Below are 16,911 nucleotides of genomic sequence, written 5' to 3'. Positions count from 1 at the left end.
TTCATCCATGTCCCTGCAAAGGACATGAACTCATTGTTTTTTATGGCTGCATAGTATTCTATGGTGTATATGTGCCACATTTTCTTTATCCCGTCTATCATTGATGGGCATTTGGGTTGACTCCAAGTCTTTGCTATTGTAAATAGTGCTGCAGTAAACTTATGTGTGCATGTGTCTTTATAGTAGAATGATACGTAATCCTTTGGGTATATACCCAGTAATGGGATTGCTGGGTTGAATGGTATTTCTGGTTCTAGATGCTTGAGGAATCGCCATGCTGTCTTCCACAATGGTTGAACTAATTTACACTCCCACCAACAGTGTAAAAGCATCCCTATTTCTCCACATCCTCGCCAGCATCTGTTGTCTCCTGACTTTTTAATGATCACCATTCTAAATGGCATGAGATAGTATCTCGTTGTGGTTTTGATTTACATTTCTCTAATGACCACTGATGATGAGCTTTTTTTCACGTGTTTGTTAGCCGCATAAATATCTTCTTTTGAGAAGTCTGTTCATATCCTTCACCCACTTTTGGATGGGATTATTTGGTTTTTCTTGTAAATTTGTTTAAATTCCTTGTAGACTCTGGATGTTTGTCAGGTAGATAGATTGCAAAAATTTTCTCCCATTCTGTGAGTTGCCTGTTCATGCTGATGATAGTTTCTTTTGCTGTACAGAAGTTCTTTAGTTTAATTAGATCCCATTTGTCTATTTTGGCTTTTGTTTCAATTGCTTTTGGTGTTTTAGTCATGAAGTCTTTGCCCATGCCTGTGTCCTGTTTTTTTTTTTTTTTTTTTTTTTGAGATGGAGTCTGGCTCTGTCACCCAGGCTGGAGTGCAGTGGCGCGATCTCGGCTCACTGCAAGCTCCGCCTCCCGGGTTTACGCCATTCTTCTGCCTCAGCCTCCCGAGTAGCTGGGACTACAGGCGCCTGCCACCTCGCCCGGCTAGTTTTTTGTATTTTTTAGTAGAGACGGGGTTTCACTGTGTTAGCCAGGATGGTCTCGATCTCCTGACCTCGTGATCCGCCCGTCTCGGCCTCCCAAAGTGCTGGGATTACAGGCTTGAGCCAGCGCGCCCGGCCTCATGCCTGTGTCCTGAATGGTATTGTCTAGATTTTCTTCTGTGGTTTTTATGGATTTAGGTTTTACATTTAAGTCTTTAATCCATCTTGAGTTAATTTTTATGTAAGGTGTAAGGAAGGGGTCCAGTTTCTGTTTTCTACATATGGCTAGCTGGTTTTCCCAGCACCATTTATTAAATAGGGAATCCTTTCCCCATTGCTTATTTCTGTCAGGTTTGTCGAAGATCAGATGGCTATAGATGTGTGGTGTTATTTCTGAGGCCTCTGTTCCGTTCCATTGGTCTATGTATCTGTTTTGGTACCAGTACCGTGCTGTTTTGGTTACTGTAGCCTTGTAGTATAATTTGAAGTCAGGTAGCATGATGCCTCCAGCTTTGTTCTTTTTGCTTGGGATTCTCTTGGCTATATAGGCTCTTTAAAAAAAAAGTTCCATATTAAATTTAAAATAATTTTTTCTAATTCTGTGAAGAAAGTCAGTGGTAGCTTGCAGACCCTGATTTTTAAATACTATTATTCAGTACAAGAAAGCAGAGCTCCTTGAAATAATAGTTGATTCCAGGGCTAGAGCAGGGAAAATGCAAGATCAGTCTATAACATCTTGTGGTGCCAGAAAGTAAAGATATGCACAAAAAAGTAAGAGGAAATGTCCAAAGGATACAGGAACCAACCTGAAAGGGTTACCAATGGCCTAAATTAGAACAATTATAGTAACAAAATGATACTATTGGATTAAACCTGTAGAAAAAAATAAATATGCCTGAGTCCACAGTGAAATGAATGAATGAATGTGTAGAGACTGAACAGCTCTCCCTAACAGAAGAATTCCAATTAAGAATTTTGGAGGATTGTAGGAATGAAATATTACCTTAATCAAATACCGCAGTAATAATTGCAGGCAAAATCTATCATTGGGTGCTAAAATTAGTGGACAAAAGTTTAATGAGAAACAGGGTATTTGCATAGTCTCAGAGTATCTCCCTATATTTCTTAATTACAAAAGGAAAAATAGTAACTTCACTGTAGAGAAACCCAGAAGATACCTTAACCAAGAAATCAAGATTACCATCGCCAGTAATAAGACATTGTCATTATAGACTCTGTAATATGATGCACTGAGGAGGTCACAATGTCACTTAGCTGTTATTGTTTGCAAATGCATAACCTCAATCCAATCATGAGAAAACATCAGACAAACCCAGTTGAAGGAAATAAAGTAAAATACCTGACCATTACTCTTCAAAATTGTCAAAGCCATTAAAAAAAAAGAAGAAATTGGCCGGGCGCGGTGGCTCAAGCCTGTAATCCCAGCACTTTGCGAGGCCGAGACGGGCGGATCACGAGGTCAGGAGATCGAGACCATCCTGGCTAACATGGTGAAACCCCGTTTCTACTAAAAAATACAAAAAACTAGCCGGGCGAGGTGGCAGGCGCCTGTAGTCCCAGCTACTCGGGAGGCTGAGGCAGGTGAATGGCGTAAAGCCGGGAGGCGGAGCTTGTAGTGAGCTGAGATCCGGCCACTGCACTTCAGCCTGGGCGACAGAGCGAGACTCCGTCTCAAAAAAAAAAAAAAAAGAAGAAATTGAGGATTGTAAGAGTAAAGAAACATGACAGCTACTTACACTGTGGGATACTGGGCCAGAAAAAGGACTTTAGTGAAAATACTGATGAAATTTGAATAACATGTGTAGGTTACTAGTTAATAGTATCGTATCATTGTTAATTTCCTGGTTTTGGTCATTGTACTATGATTATATAAGATTCTAATATTAGGAGTAGCTGGGTGAAAGCCATTCTGTACTATTTTGCAACTTTTTTGTAAATCTAAAACTATTTCAGGCGGGGCGCAGTGACACAGCTCTTTGGGAGGCTGGGGCTGGTGAATAGCTTGAGCTCAGGGGTTCAAGATCAGCCTGGACAACATGGTAAAACCTCATCTCTACCAAAAATACAGTAATTAAAAAAAAATTAGCAGGGCGTGATAGTGTGCATCTGTGATCCCAGCTACTCGGGAGGCTGAGGCGGGAGAATCGCTTGAACCCGGGAGGCGGAGGTTGCACTGAGCTGTGATGGTGCCATTGTACTCCAGCCTGAACAACAGAGTGAGACCTTGTCTCAAAAAATAAAAAATAAAACTATTTCAAAAGAGAAAGTAAGTGGTTAAACAAATTGTGGTATATTCATACAATGGAATGCAATAGAAAGGATGAACTGTTTATACACACAGCAGAATGGATGAATCTCAGAATAATTATGCTGAGTGAAAGACCTCATAAGAAAGTGCATATTGTATGATTCCATTTATATGAAATTTTAGAAAATGTAATCTAGCCGGGAGCAGTGGCTCACGCCTGTAATCCCAGCACTTTGGGAGGCCGAGGCAGGTGGATCACCTGAGGTCGGGAGTTCAAGACCAGCCTGACCAACATGGAGAAACCCCATCTCTACTAAAAATACAAAAAAATTAGCCAGGGTGGTGGCGCATGCCTGTAATCCCAGCTACTTGGGAGGCTGAAGTGGGAGGATTTCTTGAGCCTGGGAGGCGGAGGTTGCAGTGAGCCGAGATCGCGCCATTGCACTCCAGCCTGGGCAAAAAGAGCGAAACTCTGTCTCAAAAAAAAAAAAAAAAAGAAAATGTAATCTATAGTGACAGAAAACAAATCAGTAGTTGCCATAGAGACAAGGTCACAGGCAGAGAGGAGTGGGAGGGAGGGATACAAACGGGCACCAGGATACTTTTGGGAGTAATAGATATGTTCACTATCTTAATTCTGGTGATGATTTCATGAGTGTATATGTGTCAGAACTTAAAGTTATACACTTTAAATGTGTGCATTTTATAGTATGTCAACTATACTAAAAAAAAGTTGTTTTTATTTTTAATGCATAATATAATTTTTAGGACATCCATTAAAGTTCCAGATCGGGCATGGTTGGTTCACGCCTGTAATCCTAGCACTTGGGGAGGCCAAGATGAGAGAATCACTTGAGTCCAGAAATTTGAGACTAGCCTGGTCAACATAGCGGGACCCCATCTCTTCAAAAAATATATAAAAATTAGCCAGACATAGTGGTGCATGCCTATAGTCCCAGCTACTTGGGAAGTTGAGGTGAGAGGAATGCTTGAGCCCAGGAGTTAAAGGCTACAGTGAACTATGACTGTGCCATTGCACTCCAGCCAGGTGACAGAGCAATACCCTATCTGTTAAAAAATATATATAAATGTATACAATATAAAATATATATAAAAGCCTGTATTATTTCCAGACTAACAGAGGGGAGACAATGAAATAAATAGTCAAACATTCTAAAAGAAGGCATAAAGAAGAAAAAAAGGAACATAGTACATGTAGAACAAATAGTAAATTCATCATAAAATTCAAGAAATAAATCAGTACTGACATTACTGATATGATATACTAAATTTATATAAAATTTATATGAATATATACTAAATATTCCAATTAAAGAGATATACAGGATTTAATGTAAGAAGAAAATGTATGTGCTATGTAAAAGAGAAACAACTACAATGTAAAGATGCAGAAAGATTGTAAACAAGATGAAAATAGATACATCACATATTATTCAAAGTACAATATTTAGGGGTTTGCAGTAAGGGATAAAACTATTAGATAATGCTAACTTTTAGGTTAGAGGAATGCAGCGTTGTACTTGAAAGGGGAACTTGGGGTTTAGACAATAATAAGGTTGTTTACACAAGTGTTTGTTTTGTGAAAATTTGTTATGCTCCACATTTGATTTTTATACACTTTTCCCATATGAGTATTCTATTTCACAATTTATTTTTAATTTTTAACTTTTTTTATTTTTTTTGAGACGGACTCTCTCTGCCCCCAGGCTGGAGTGCAGTGGCGTGATCTCAGCTCACTGCAACCTCCGTCTCCCAAGTTCAAGCAGTTCTCCTGCCTCAACCTCCGAAGTAGCTGGGACTACGGGCGTGCACCACTACACCTGGCTAATTTTTGTATTTTTAGTAGAGACAGGGTTTCTCCATAATGGCCAGGCTGTTCTCAAACTCCTGACCTCAGGTGATGTGCCTGCCTCGGCCTCCCAAAGTGCTGGGTTTACAGGTGTGAGCCACTGCACCCAGCCTTAATTTTAAAATAATAGAGACAGTGTTTTGGTATGTTGACCAGGCTGGTTTCAAACTCCTGATGCTCCTGCTTCAGCTTCACAGAGTGTTGGGGTTACAGGCATAAGCCACTGTGCCTGACCTACAAATTTTTTTTAGGTAAAAAACCAAACAGCAACAAACACATGGCCCAGACAAACAATCAGTAATTTGGGAGCAATTGGTTTGCCTTATAGAAAAGTAATCTTTTAGAAAAGTATGCCTCACAACATACGGAAAAAGACACTTATAACTGTACTGAAGACCTAAATAGAAGGGAAAGCAAAATTTAACTGTTAAGAGAAAATACAGGAAAAAATTTCTGTGCTTTTACGGTACAGGATAATTTTTTTTTTTTTTTTGAGATGGAGTCTCGCTCTGTCACCCATGCTGGAGTGCAGTGGCATGATCTCGGCTCACTGTAGGCTCCACTCCTGGGTTCACACCATTCTCCTGTCTCAGCCTCCCAAGTAGCTGGGACTATAGGTGCCCGCCACCGCACCCGGCTAATTTTTTGTATTTTTAGTGGAGACGGGGTTTCACCGTGTTAGCCAGGATGGTCTCGATCTCCTGACCTTGTGATCCACCCGCCTCGGCCTCCCAAAGTGCTGGGATTACAGGCGTGAGCCACTGCGCCTGGCCACAAGATGATTTCTTAAACAAAATACAAATACAAAGATCTTAAACGAGATTTTAAAAATTGATAAATTTCACAGTATAAAAATATTAAAATTAGAATGTGGGCCAGATGCAGTGGCTCACACCTGTAATCCTAGCACTTTGGGAGGCTGAGGCGAGCAAATTGCCTGAGCTCAGGAGTTTGAGACCGGGCTCGGCAACATGGTGAAACCCCTTCTCTACTAAAATACAAAAAATTAGGCCGGGCATGGTGGCTCACGCCTGTAATCCCAGCACACTGGGAGGCCAAGGCAGGCAGGTCACCTGAGGTCAGGAGTTTGAGACCAGCCTGGCTAACATGGTGAAACCCCGTTTCTACTAAAAATACAAAAAATTAGCCAGGTGTGGTGGCACGCTCCTGTAATCCCAGCTACTTGGGAGGCTGAAGCAGGAGAATCAGTTAAACCCGGGAGGCGGAGGTTGCAGTGAGCCGAAACCACACCATTGCACGCCAGCTTGGGCAACAAGAGTGAAATTTCATTTCAAAAAAAAAACAAACAAACAAAAAAATTAGCTGGCCATGGTGGTGCACAACTATAATCCCAGCTACTTGGGATTGGAAGGCTGAGGCACGAGACTTGCTTGAAACCGGGAGATGGAGGTTGCAGTGAACCGAGATCACGCCACTGCTCTACAGACTGGGTGACAGAGCAAGACTTTGTCTCAAAAAAAAAGAACCTACTATAAGAGTATAGGAAAGCAATTCAGAAAAGAGTAAACAACTATATGAATATGTTAGTTTCAGTAGTAATCAGGACAGTGCAAAATCAAATAACAGTGAAATCAAGTGTCTCTTTATTGGTAAAAATTAAAAACTTTTTTTTTTTTTTTTTTTGAGATGCCTTCTCACTTTGTCACCCAGGTTGGAGTGTAGTGGCGCGATCTTGGCTCACTGCAACCTCTGCCTCCCAGGCTCAATCAGTCTGCCCACCTCAGCCTCCCAAGTAGCTGTGACTACAGATCCTCCCCACCATGCCTGGCTAATTTTCTTGCATTTTTGGTAGAGATAGAGTTTCACCAGGTTGCCCAAGCTGGTCTCAAACTCCTGAGCTCAAGCGATCTGCCCACCTCGGCCTCCCAAAGTACTGGGCTTACAGGCGTGAGCCACTGGACCCAGCAAAAAAATTAAAACTGATAATAGTAAGTAATGTAATCGTATGAGGAAATGGAAAGTCACTGTTGTTTGAAGTATAAACTGGTGCAGTCTTTTTGGAAAATAATCACCATATCTCAAAAAATTAAAAATGAAGATTGAAAATACCTCTAACATTTTCACTTCTATGCATATAAACTAGAGGAATTTCTCAAGGAGATTGGGTAAGAATATTTGTTATATTATTTGTAACAGTGGAAAAAGTATACTGTAAGTCTGTCCAAGACTAGGTAAACTAATGTAGTATCCACAAAATGGATAACAGTGAAACTATATGTATTGTTTTCTTTTTCAGGCTATTCACATGGATTATTTTGGTTGTAGGTTAAATATGTTATGTATTATAACCCTCTCCATCTGTGTAGGAACAGATTTGCTAGTTTACGTTTGTAGAGTTTTCCCTTAAGTGATCATTATTACTGATATTTCCCTAAATTCAAGATTTTTTTCCTTAAACATTGACTTCTCTTAATCTATTCAGGGAAAATAGTAGTATTCAAAAATTTATTTTGCTTCTTCATTATTTATGCTTTTTTGTAGGACTAATGTTTCAAGCCAGACTCCCTCTGCCAAAAGAAGTTTGGGATTTCTTCCTCAGCCAGCTCCTCTTTCTGTTAAAAAACTGAGGTGTAACCAGGATTACACTGGCTGGAATAAACCAAGAGTGCCCCTTTCCTCTCACCAACAGCAGCAACTGCAGGGGTAGGTTAATTCTTTCATTTTACTTTCTTTTTTATAAAGTGATTCAATAGAAGTGTGCTTTGGTGTAAAACATAATTAAAGGAGTCACATTAAAGTTCTAAAATATTTAGAAATTAGATAAATATTTAAAATATTTAGAAATTAAAGTTTTGTTACATCCATAAGTAATGTTAACTTCATTTTCTATTCGCCAAACAATTTTAGAACTTTGGAATATATATAATACTCATTTTAAAGCAGAAAATGTGTATTTTCCAACCTGTTACACTTCATTCTGCAGCTGAGATACTTTCAACGTTTTTTATATATTTTCCCTAGTTTCTTCATGGTTATATATTTATTAAACACAAAAAGGAGATCATAGTATAATAATGGTAGTAATTATAGTAGCTATCTTTTTTAATTTTTTTTTTAATAGAAATGGGAATCTCACTATGTTGCAGGTTGGTAGAATTCCTGGCCTCAAGCAGTCCTCTCTCCTCAGCCTCCCAAAGTGGTGGGATTACAAGCATGAGCCACTGTGCCTGGCCAGTAGCGCTGTTACCTAAAGTATTTATTGTGTGCCAGATACTGTCTGCTAAGTGTTTAAATTGATTTTTTTTCTTTTAAATCTTCGCAACAAGTCTTTGAGATAGATATATTAAAAATCTGGTTTTGTGAATAAAGTAAGACTTAGGAAAGTTAATTAACTTGCTCAAAGTGATATAGTCAGTAGTAAATCCGGGCAGTTATGCTCCAATTGCATTCTTAATCACTATGCTATATTGCTTCTCTGTTATCTTTTTCACTGCACATTAATCTTGGCACCCTTGTATGTTAATACAGAACTTTCAACCACGTAAGTGTGCATTTAGGTTTCCCTTTTTTCCAAATATAATTCAAGTTAGAATGAACATTGTTATACACATATGTATGTTTTTACTGCTTGTTGGAACTTTTCTGTAGGATAAAATATTGGAAGTAAAATTGTTAGGGATTAAGACTACGGAAGGCAGTTTGAAATTTTTAATTATTTTTCCCAAACTGGTCTCTCATAACCTATCAACTTATTTGTTTTTAATCTCACTCAAAGTACTGTGTTTATACCAGCTTTAAACTTACAACATTACTTGAACGAGTGATATATGCCAAATGGCTTATTCATAGTAGTTTATATGCTTCATATGTTTGCAGAAAACATCATAAAATTTGCAGTGAAAACAATTCACTCTCCTTTCTGCTTACCTGTTGCTTTCTCTAATCTTCATCTTTTCTACTCTTTCTTCTATGATGTTTGCTTTCCAGTCAAATGCTTAATTTCCTTTGTTCTTCATTCTAATTGTTCTACCTCAGTTATCTTGCTGCCTCCTAACCAGACAACATTTTATATTGGTCTTATCTATCCCATTTCATAACCATTCTTCATCTGGGTCTTTGTCTCTGTCTACCTTGATCTTACTTGTTTCATTTTCCTGTTGCCTTCTCTTGTATATTTTTTAGTTTACTTGTGGTTTCTGTTATTCACCTCCTTCAGACTCTTTTCAGAGCCTTGTGAGTTGCCACCCTTGGTGCTCTAGGCTCCTCCAGTGTTTCTTTCGTTTCTGTATAGTACCTATACCCATCTCTAGAAATAACATTTTTGAGCAAAACTCTGTCTCAAAAAGAAAAAAAAAAAAAAGATTCAAACTAAGGATCACAATGGACAAGCAAGAATAAATGAAATGACAAATACTTGAACCCAGAAAAGATGGAGAAGGAAAGGTATATTGAAAATGAAGTTTTAAATTGAAGATACCCAAGTGAAAATAATTTCAAATGAAAATGGGCTTTAAAAAGGAAAGTCGGAAAAGAAAAAAAAAAAGAAGAAGAAATATAAAAAACCAGAAAGGGCCAGGCATGGTGGCTCATCCCTGTAATCCCAGCACTTTTGGGGGTGGGTGGATCGCCTGAGGTCAGGAGTTCGAGACCAACCTGACCAGTATGTTGAAACTCTGTCTCTACTAAAAATACAAAAATTAGCCAGACATGGGGGCGTGTGCCCATAATCCCAGCTACTTAGGAGGCTGAGGCAGGAGGATTTCTTGAACACAGGAGGCGGAGGTTGCAATGAGCTGAGATTGCGCCACTGCACTCCAGCCTGAGTGACAGAGTGACACTCCATCTCAAAAAAAAAAGCCAGAAAGAAAGTAGTTGAATTAGAAAAAGGCAAAGAATACACCCATATTACATATAATTAGTGTCCCAGAAGAAGAAGATCAAAGCATTGAGACAGAAGTAGTGTTAAAAAACTATAATCCTGCTGGCATGGTGACTCATGCCTGTTATACCATCACTTTGGGAGGCAGAGGTGGGTAGATCTCTTGAGCCCAGGAATTCGAGAGCAATCTGGGCAACATAGCGAAACCCCATCTCTACAAAAAGTACAAAAATTAGCTGGGCTTGGTGGCGTGCACCTATGGTCCCAGATACTCGGGGGACTGAGGCAGGAGAGTTGCTTGAGCCCAGGAGGTCAAGGCTGCAGTGAGCCATGATAGTCCACTGCACTTCAGCCTGGGAGATCAGAGAACGAGACCTTGTCTAAAAAAAAAAAACAACAAAACAACTATAATCCAAGAAAACTTCACTGAAATAAAAGTCTTGAATCTATATATTGAAAGAGTTTTCCAAGTATCTGGAAAATTGACCTAGAATAATCAAGACAAATCTTAGTACAACTATTAGACTTTAAAGACAAGGAAAATCCTCAGTTCCTTAATCAAAAAGGTGAAATAATTTACAAGGGCAACAGAAATAGACTAGCATCAGACTTCTCAAAATCATCATGCAGAGCAGGATAACATTAACATCATTTTCAAAAAACTTGATGGAAGGAGGCGTGAAACAAATATTTCATGCCAAGCCAAGATGTCAAATATGCAAGCTAGAGAAAAAAAGTTTGAAGTATAAGAACTTCGAATACTATACACACATTTGCTCTTTCTGAGGACTGTACAGAAAATGAGCTTCATGCATCCAAGAGTAACTGGAGAAACATTGACAAAAGCATAAATGATGAACATTTCATATATTCAGTTATAGAACTAAGACAAACAATGGTGAGAATACATAGAATGGTATATAAACATTATGTCAGCTGGGCATGATGGCTAACACCTGTAATCCCAGCACTTTGGGAGTCTGAGGTAGGCAGATCACTTGAGCTCAGGAGTTCGAGACCAGCCTGGGAAACACAGAAAAACCACGTCTCTACAAAAAATACAAAAAAAAATTTAGCTGAGTGTGGTTGTGCACACCTGTAGTTCCATCTGCTTGGGAGGCTGAGGTGGGAGGATTGCTTGAGCCTGGGAGGTCGAGGCCACAGCAAACTGTGGTCACACCACTATAGCTTGAGTGACAAAGTGAGACACTATTTCCCCCCAAATTTTTTTTTTCTGATAAAGTAGTAAGATTGCAACTAAAAGAAAATGGGCGAAGAGAGAGAAGGAAGAAAGTAGAATAATGTAGTTGACTGTTTCATAAAGTAATAGGTGTGAGTCAAAGGATACCATTTAAAATGAATGGGCTGAGTGCAATGGCTCACGCCTGTAATCCCAACACTTTGGGAAGCCAAGTTGGAAGGATCACTTGAGCTTGACAGTTCAAGACCAGCCTGGGCAACATAGTAAGACCCTGTCTCTACAAAAATAAATAAATAAATAAAATGGGCAGGCTAGGCACAGTGGCCCACATGTGTAATCCTAGCGCTTTGGGAGGCCGAAATGGGGGGTCACTTGAGGCTAGGAATTCAAGACCAGCCTGGGCCGCATAGCAAGACCCTTTCTCTACAAATAATAAAATAAAATAAAAAATTATCCCAACATGGTGGTACATGTCTTTAATCCCAGCTACCGGGGAGACTGAGGCTGGAGGATCGCTTGAGCCAAAGAGTTTACAGTTACAGTGAGCTATGATCGTACCAGTGCACTCCAGCCTAAGTGACAGAGCAAGACCTTGTCTCTAACATAAAATAATAAAATGGGCAGGCTAGATGGTTTTAAAAATTTATGATAAAGGGGTTAACAGCAATGTAAAAATAGTCTAAAACTGTCTTGCAAAGCAAAACTGAACTCTGTGCTGCATACCAGAAATATACGTAGAACAGTAATTCAAAAAGTATTATAATAAAGGGAAGGAGAGATTATTTAATGAAAACAATTAAGAAATCAGAGGCTGCAGTCCTGATACCCAATAAAGTATAACTTAGGTCAGAAATTTGTATGTTAGGCCAGAAACCTGTATATTTCTCCTTCCAGTTCTGTCAGTTTTTACTTTATGTATTTTATAGCTTTGTTTTTGGCACATACACATTTAGGATTATATTAATTACATCTTAATGAATTGACCTCTCTATTGTTATGAAACACCCCTTTTTATCCCTGATAATATTTTTCTGAAGTCTACTGTGTCTTATATGAATAGTGACTCCACATTTTTATGATTAGATCATCCAGTCTAAATTGATAGTTGAAGTACTTAGACCATTAACATTTTTCACAATTATGGATAAGGCTGAATTTAAGTCCACCATCTTGCTAATTGTTTTCTATTTATTCCATCTGTCCTTGGTTACTTGTTTCTCTTTTCTTTCTTTCCTTTGTGTTCATTTTATCTCTATTATTGCCTCCCACCTCACACCATTTATATTATTATCATACATTTTACTTCTTTTTCTTTTTCTTTTTCTTTTTATATGGAGTTTTGCTCTTGTTGCCCAGGCTGGAGTGCAATGGCGTGATCTCAGCTCACTGCAGCCTCCGCCTCCCAGATTCAAGCAGTTCTCCTGCCTCAGCCTCTAGAGTAGCTGGGATTATAGGCACGCACTACCATGCCTGGCTGATTTTGTATTTTTAGTAGAGACGGGGTTTCTCCATATTGGTCAAGCTGGTCTCGAACTCCCGACCTCAAGTGATCTGCCCGCCTCAGCCTCCCAGAGTGTTGGGATTACAGGCATGAGCCACCGTGCCCAGCCCATTTTACTTCTATGTATGTTACACATCCCACAATACGTAGTTATGTCTTTTTTACAGCCTTACTAATTCATGTACCATGTAGATACCTATTTAAAGTGTATTATTTGGTGTTTTTTTTTTTTACTTTAAACAGTCCAGTAGTATTTAAAGAAATTAAAAGATGAGACAGAAATGTATTTTGTATTTTCCCACATGATTTCCCATTTTAAGTGCTCTTTATTCTTTTGTGCAGATCCGAGTTTCTATCTGGTATCATTTTTCCTTCTGCGTGAAGAATGTCGTTTTAACATTTCTTACAGTGCGTGTCTCCTGGCAGCAAGTATTCTCAGATTCTGTTTGTCAGAAAAAGGATTTTGCTTTTAATTTTAAAAGATATTTCCACTGGATCTAGAAATCTAGCTTATATAGAACTCTAACTTGATAGTGTGTTTCTTTCAGTATTTTAAAGATATCTTTTCTTTGTCTTCTGTTTTGTATAATTTCTGACTAGAAGCCTGTGGTCTTAATCTTGTTTTAGTCTTAACTTTACAATTATGTACTTTGTTTCCCTAGTTCTTGCATATTCAAAATTTTTTCTCTAGCTTGGATACTTGAAAAATAGTTCGGACCCAAAATCCTTGGGTCATGCTTTCTTTCCTTGGGTTTCTTATAATGCTACTTGACTGTTACCTTGCTTTGTATTTGCTTTTCAGAAATAAGATGCCAGTCTAATTCTTCTGCCCTTGTAAGTGATTTAATCTTTTTGCCTGAAGGCGCTGAGACAGTTTTTTCTGACTGCTTTTCAAGATTTTCTCTTTGTTGCTAATTTTTAGCAGTTTTATTTTGATGGGCTTCATTTTGATTCATGTTTATCTCACTTGGGATTTGTTGAGCTTCTTGGATCTGTGGGTTTTTATCAGATTTTGAACATTTTTATCGATTTTTTTTAGATTTTTTTTTCTGACTCTTCCCTCCTCTGGATTCTAATTATATTTGATATAAATATAATCGTATTTGATATCGTCCCACAGGTTAGTGGGAATCTGTTCTGTTGCTGTGTCTTCAGGTTCACTGATATTTCCTTCTACAGTGTCTAATATGCTATTAATCCCATCAAGTGAAATTTTCATTTTAAATATTGCAGTTTTCATCTCTAAAAGTTTAATTTGAGTCTTTAAAAAATCTTCCACTTTTCTCATTATGTTTATGATTTCCTTTCCATTCTTGATCATGTAGAGCGTATTTTAAGTAGTCGTTTTAATATCCTTATCTGCAGTGGTTTTGATTGTTTTGAAACTCCGGTTTAGGCCGGGCGCGGTGGCTCAAGCCTGTAATCCCAGCACTTTGGGAGGCCGAGGCGGGTGGATCACGAGGTCAGGAGATCGAGACTATCCTGGCTAACATGGTGAAACCCCGTCTCTACTAAAAATACAAAAAAAAAACTAGCCGGGCGTGGTGGCGGGCGCCTGTAGTCTCAGCTACTTGGGAGGCTGAGGCGGGAGAATGGCGTGAACCCGGGAGGCGGAGCTTGCAGTGAGCCGAGATCACGCCACTGCACTCCAGCCTGGGAGCACAGCGAGACTCCGTCTCAACAAAAAAAAAAAAAAAAAGAAACTCCGGTTTAAGTTCTTTTTTTTAATTTCTGTTTTTTTTTTTTCTTCTTTCTCAGCTGTGTGATCTGCTTAAGTTCTTTTTGAATATAGAGTATCCTTTACTCTAAGGCTAATTTGCTTCGTTTCCTAAAACGTAGTTCGTTTGGGGTCTCTGTTAACACTGTGAATTCATCTAGGTCTCGCTACTCTTACTGGTGGAAATTCAAACTGGTGGAATTTTAGTCCCTGCATGAGTTCTGGGAGTTGTTTGGCCAGTAGCTCCACAGTAAATATTCTTTTCCTTGAAGTTGTTCTTGATTAGTGTCAAGAAGACTGAGTTTCACTCTGCATACACAGGTTGGTATTCAGCCAAATATTCAAGCAGACCGCTATGCAGATTTCTGGAGCTTTTCCTTTGCTCAATTCCCTCCTCTCAAGTACTCTGTCCCAGAAATCTCAGCAACCTCAGCTTTTCGAACTCGTTTCTCTCAGCTCAACTTGATAAGATTTCTGGGCTCTGTTTGTGTGCTCCCTGAATTGCAGTTCACAAATTGCCTCCAGACAGAAAATCTGGATAATAGTAGGGCTCACATCATTTATTTTCCTTGTCTTATGGATCACCGTTTTGTGCTGCCTATTGTCTGGTATCTGCAAATAGCTATTTTCTCTATTTTGTCCAGTTTTCTCATTGTTTATAGTAGGAAGGTAATTACAGACTCTCATACTTCCTCATAGGCAGAAGCAAAAACAGTAGTTCTCTCAGGTACTCAAAATTGACATCACCCATGGGCAACACAGGAATATCATGTATTCCTGGATGTAATACCCTTAGGATACAGTAACCCCTAGACATGTGGCTCACACCTGTAATCTCAGCACTTTGGGAGGTCAAGGCAGGCAGATTGCTTGAGCCCAGGAGTTCAAAACCAGCCTGGGTAACATGATGAAATTCTGTCTCTACAAAAAAATACCAAATTAGCCTGGCATGATGGTGCACATTTGTGGTCCCAGCTACTCAGGAAGCTGAGGTGGGAGGATCGTCTCAGTCCAGGAAGGTCGAGCCTTCAGGGAGCCAAGATTGTGCCACTGTGCTCTAGCCTGGGCAACAGAATGAGACCCTCTCAAAAAAAAAAAAAAAAGGATTGGATGTGAGGGCGATCTGGCTGTGACTTCTGTCACCCCATTGTCCACCAGGGTTGATTTGGCTGATCTGACTGGCTCGGTGGGTATCCCCTTCCTCCCTCACCACCCCATGTGCGTCCATCCTAAACCTGCATGCTCAGTCAAAGAGGATGACCACCCCCAATAGAGGAGGACTGGTCTTCAGTCAAGGGTATACAAGTAGCTGCACTCCCCTGCTAGAACCTCCAAACAAGCTCTCAAAAAAAAAAAAAAAAAAAAAAAAAGGATGACATGGTATCACTGTTTGCTCATGTGCTCTTCCAGTTTGACCTGAATCTCATCATGAGGAAACAGCAAACCCAGTATGAGGGATGTTCTATTAAAAATAAGGCTAGCTCAGGTGAGGTGTCTCACGCCTGTAATCCCAGCACTCTGGGAGGCCGAGGCAGGTGAATCACTTGATGTCAGGAGTTCGAGACCAGCCTGGTCAACATGGGGAAAACCCTCTCTATTAAAAATACAGGCTAGGCATGGTGGCTCATGCCTGTAATCCTAACACTTTGGGAGGCAAAGGTGGGCGGATCACTTGAGGTCAGAAGTTCAAGACAAACCTGGTCAACATGAGGAAACCTCTACCAAAAATACAAAAAAATTAGCCAGACTTGGTGGTACACGCCTGTAATCCCAGCTACTCGGGAGGCTCAGGCAGGAGAATTGCTTGAACCTGGAAGACGGAAGTTGCAGTAAGCCAAGATCACACCACTGCACTCCAGCCTGGGTGACGGAGCAAGACTCCGTCTCAAAAAAAATAAATGAATACAAAAATTAGCCGGGTGTGGTGGCACATGCCTGTCACCCTAATTATTTGGGAGGCTGAGGCATGAGACTTGCTTGAACCCAGGAGTTAGAGGTTGCAGTGAACTGAGATCATGCCACTGCACTCCAGCCTGGGCAACAGAACAAGACTTTGTCTCAAAAAAAAAAAAAAAGAAAAGAAAAAAACAGGCTGGGTGCAGTGGCTCATGCCTGTAGTCCCAGCCCTTTGGGAGGCCAAGGAAGGAGGATTGCTTGAGCCCTGGAGTTCAATACTAGCCTAGGCAACATAGTGAGATCCGTGTCTACAAAAATTAAAAAATTACCCAGGCATAGTGGTACACACTTGTAGTGGGGAAGCTGAGGTAGGAGGATTGCTCCAGCCTGGGAGGTTGAGGCTGCAGTAAGCCGTAATCACACCACCGCACTCCAGCCAGGACAACAGAGCAAGACCCTGTCTCAAAAACAAAAATAAAACAACCCAGGGGTAGGGAGAACTATGTTCTTAAAAAATGTCAGTGTCACGTAAGAGAAAGCTGAGGACTTACTCCAGATTAAAGAAAACTAAAGAGACATGAAAACATCATGTGATCCTGGACTGAATCTTGTACCTAAGTGAGGGAAATCCAAAAGCCATAAAGAACCTTAGATCAATTGACAAAATTG

The 16,911-nt window shown here is 39.8% G+C and overlaps 1 protein-coding gene across 3 annotated transcripts in view; it reads left to right on the top strand.

Moving 5' to 3' along the window:
• The window catches only part of USP37 (ubiquitin specific peptidase 37), a 125,752-nt gene that overhangs the window by 53,643 nt on the left and 55,198 nt on the right, over positions 1–16,911 (top strand). For all 3 annotated transcript variants that reach the window (XM_025403914.1, XM_025403915.1, XM_025403913.1), the window contains one exon: positions 7,590–7,751. In XM_025403914.1, the coding sequence (XP_025259699.1) occupies positions 7,590–7,751 (162 nt within the window). The remainder of the gene's footprint in view (positions 1–7,589; positions 7,752–16,911) is intronic.

This window comes from Theropithecus gelada, chromosome 12, assembly GCF_003255815.1.
Source record: "Theropithecus gelada isolate Dixy chromosome 12, Tgel_1.0, whole genome shotgun sequence".
In the NCBI taxonomy this organism is placed as follows: Eukaryota; Metazoa; Chordata; class Mammalia; order Primates; family Cercopithecidae; genus Theropithecus; species Theropithecus gelada.
The sequence above is the reverse complement of the archived record's forward strand: the minus strand, read 5'-3'. Positions and strand labels throughout refer to the sequence as shown.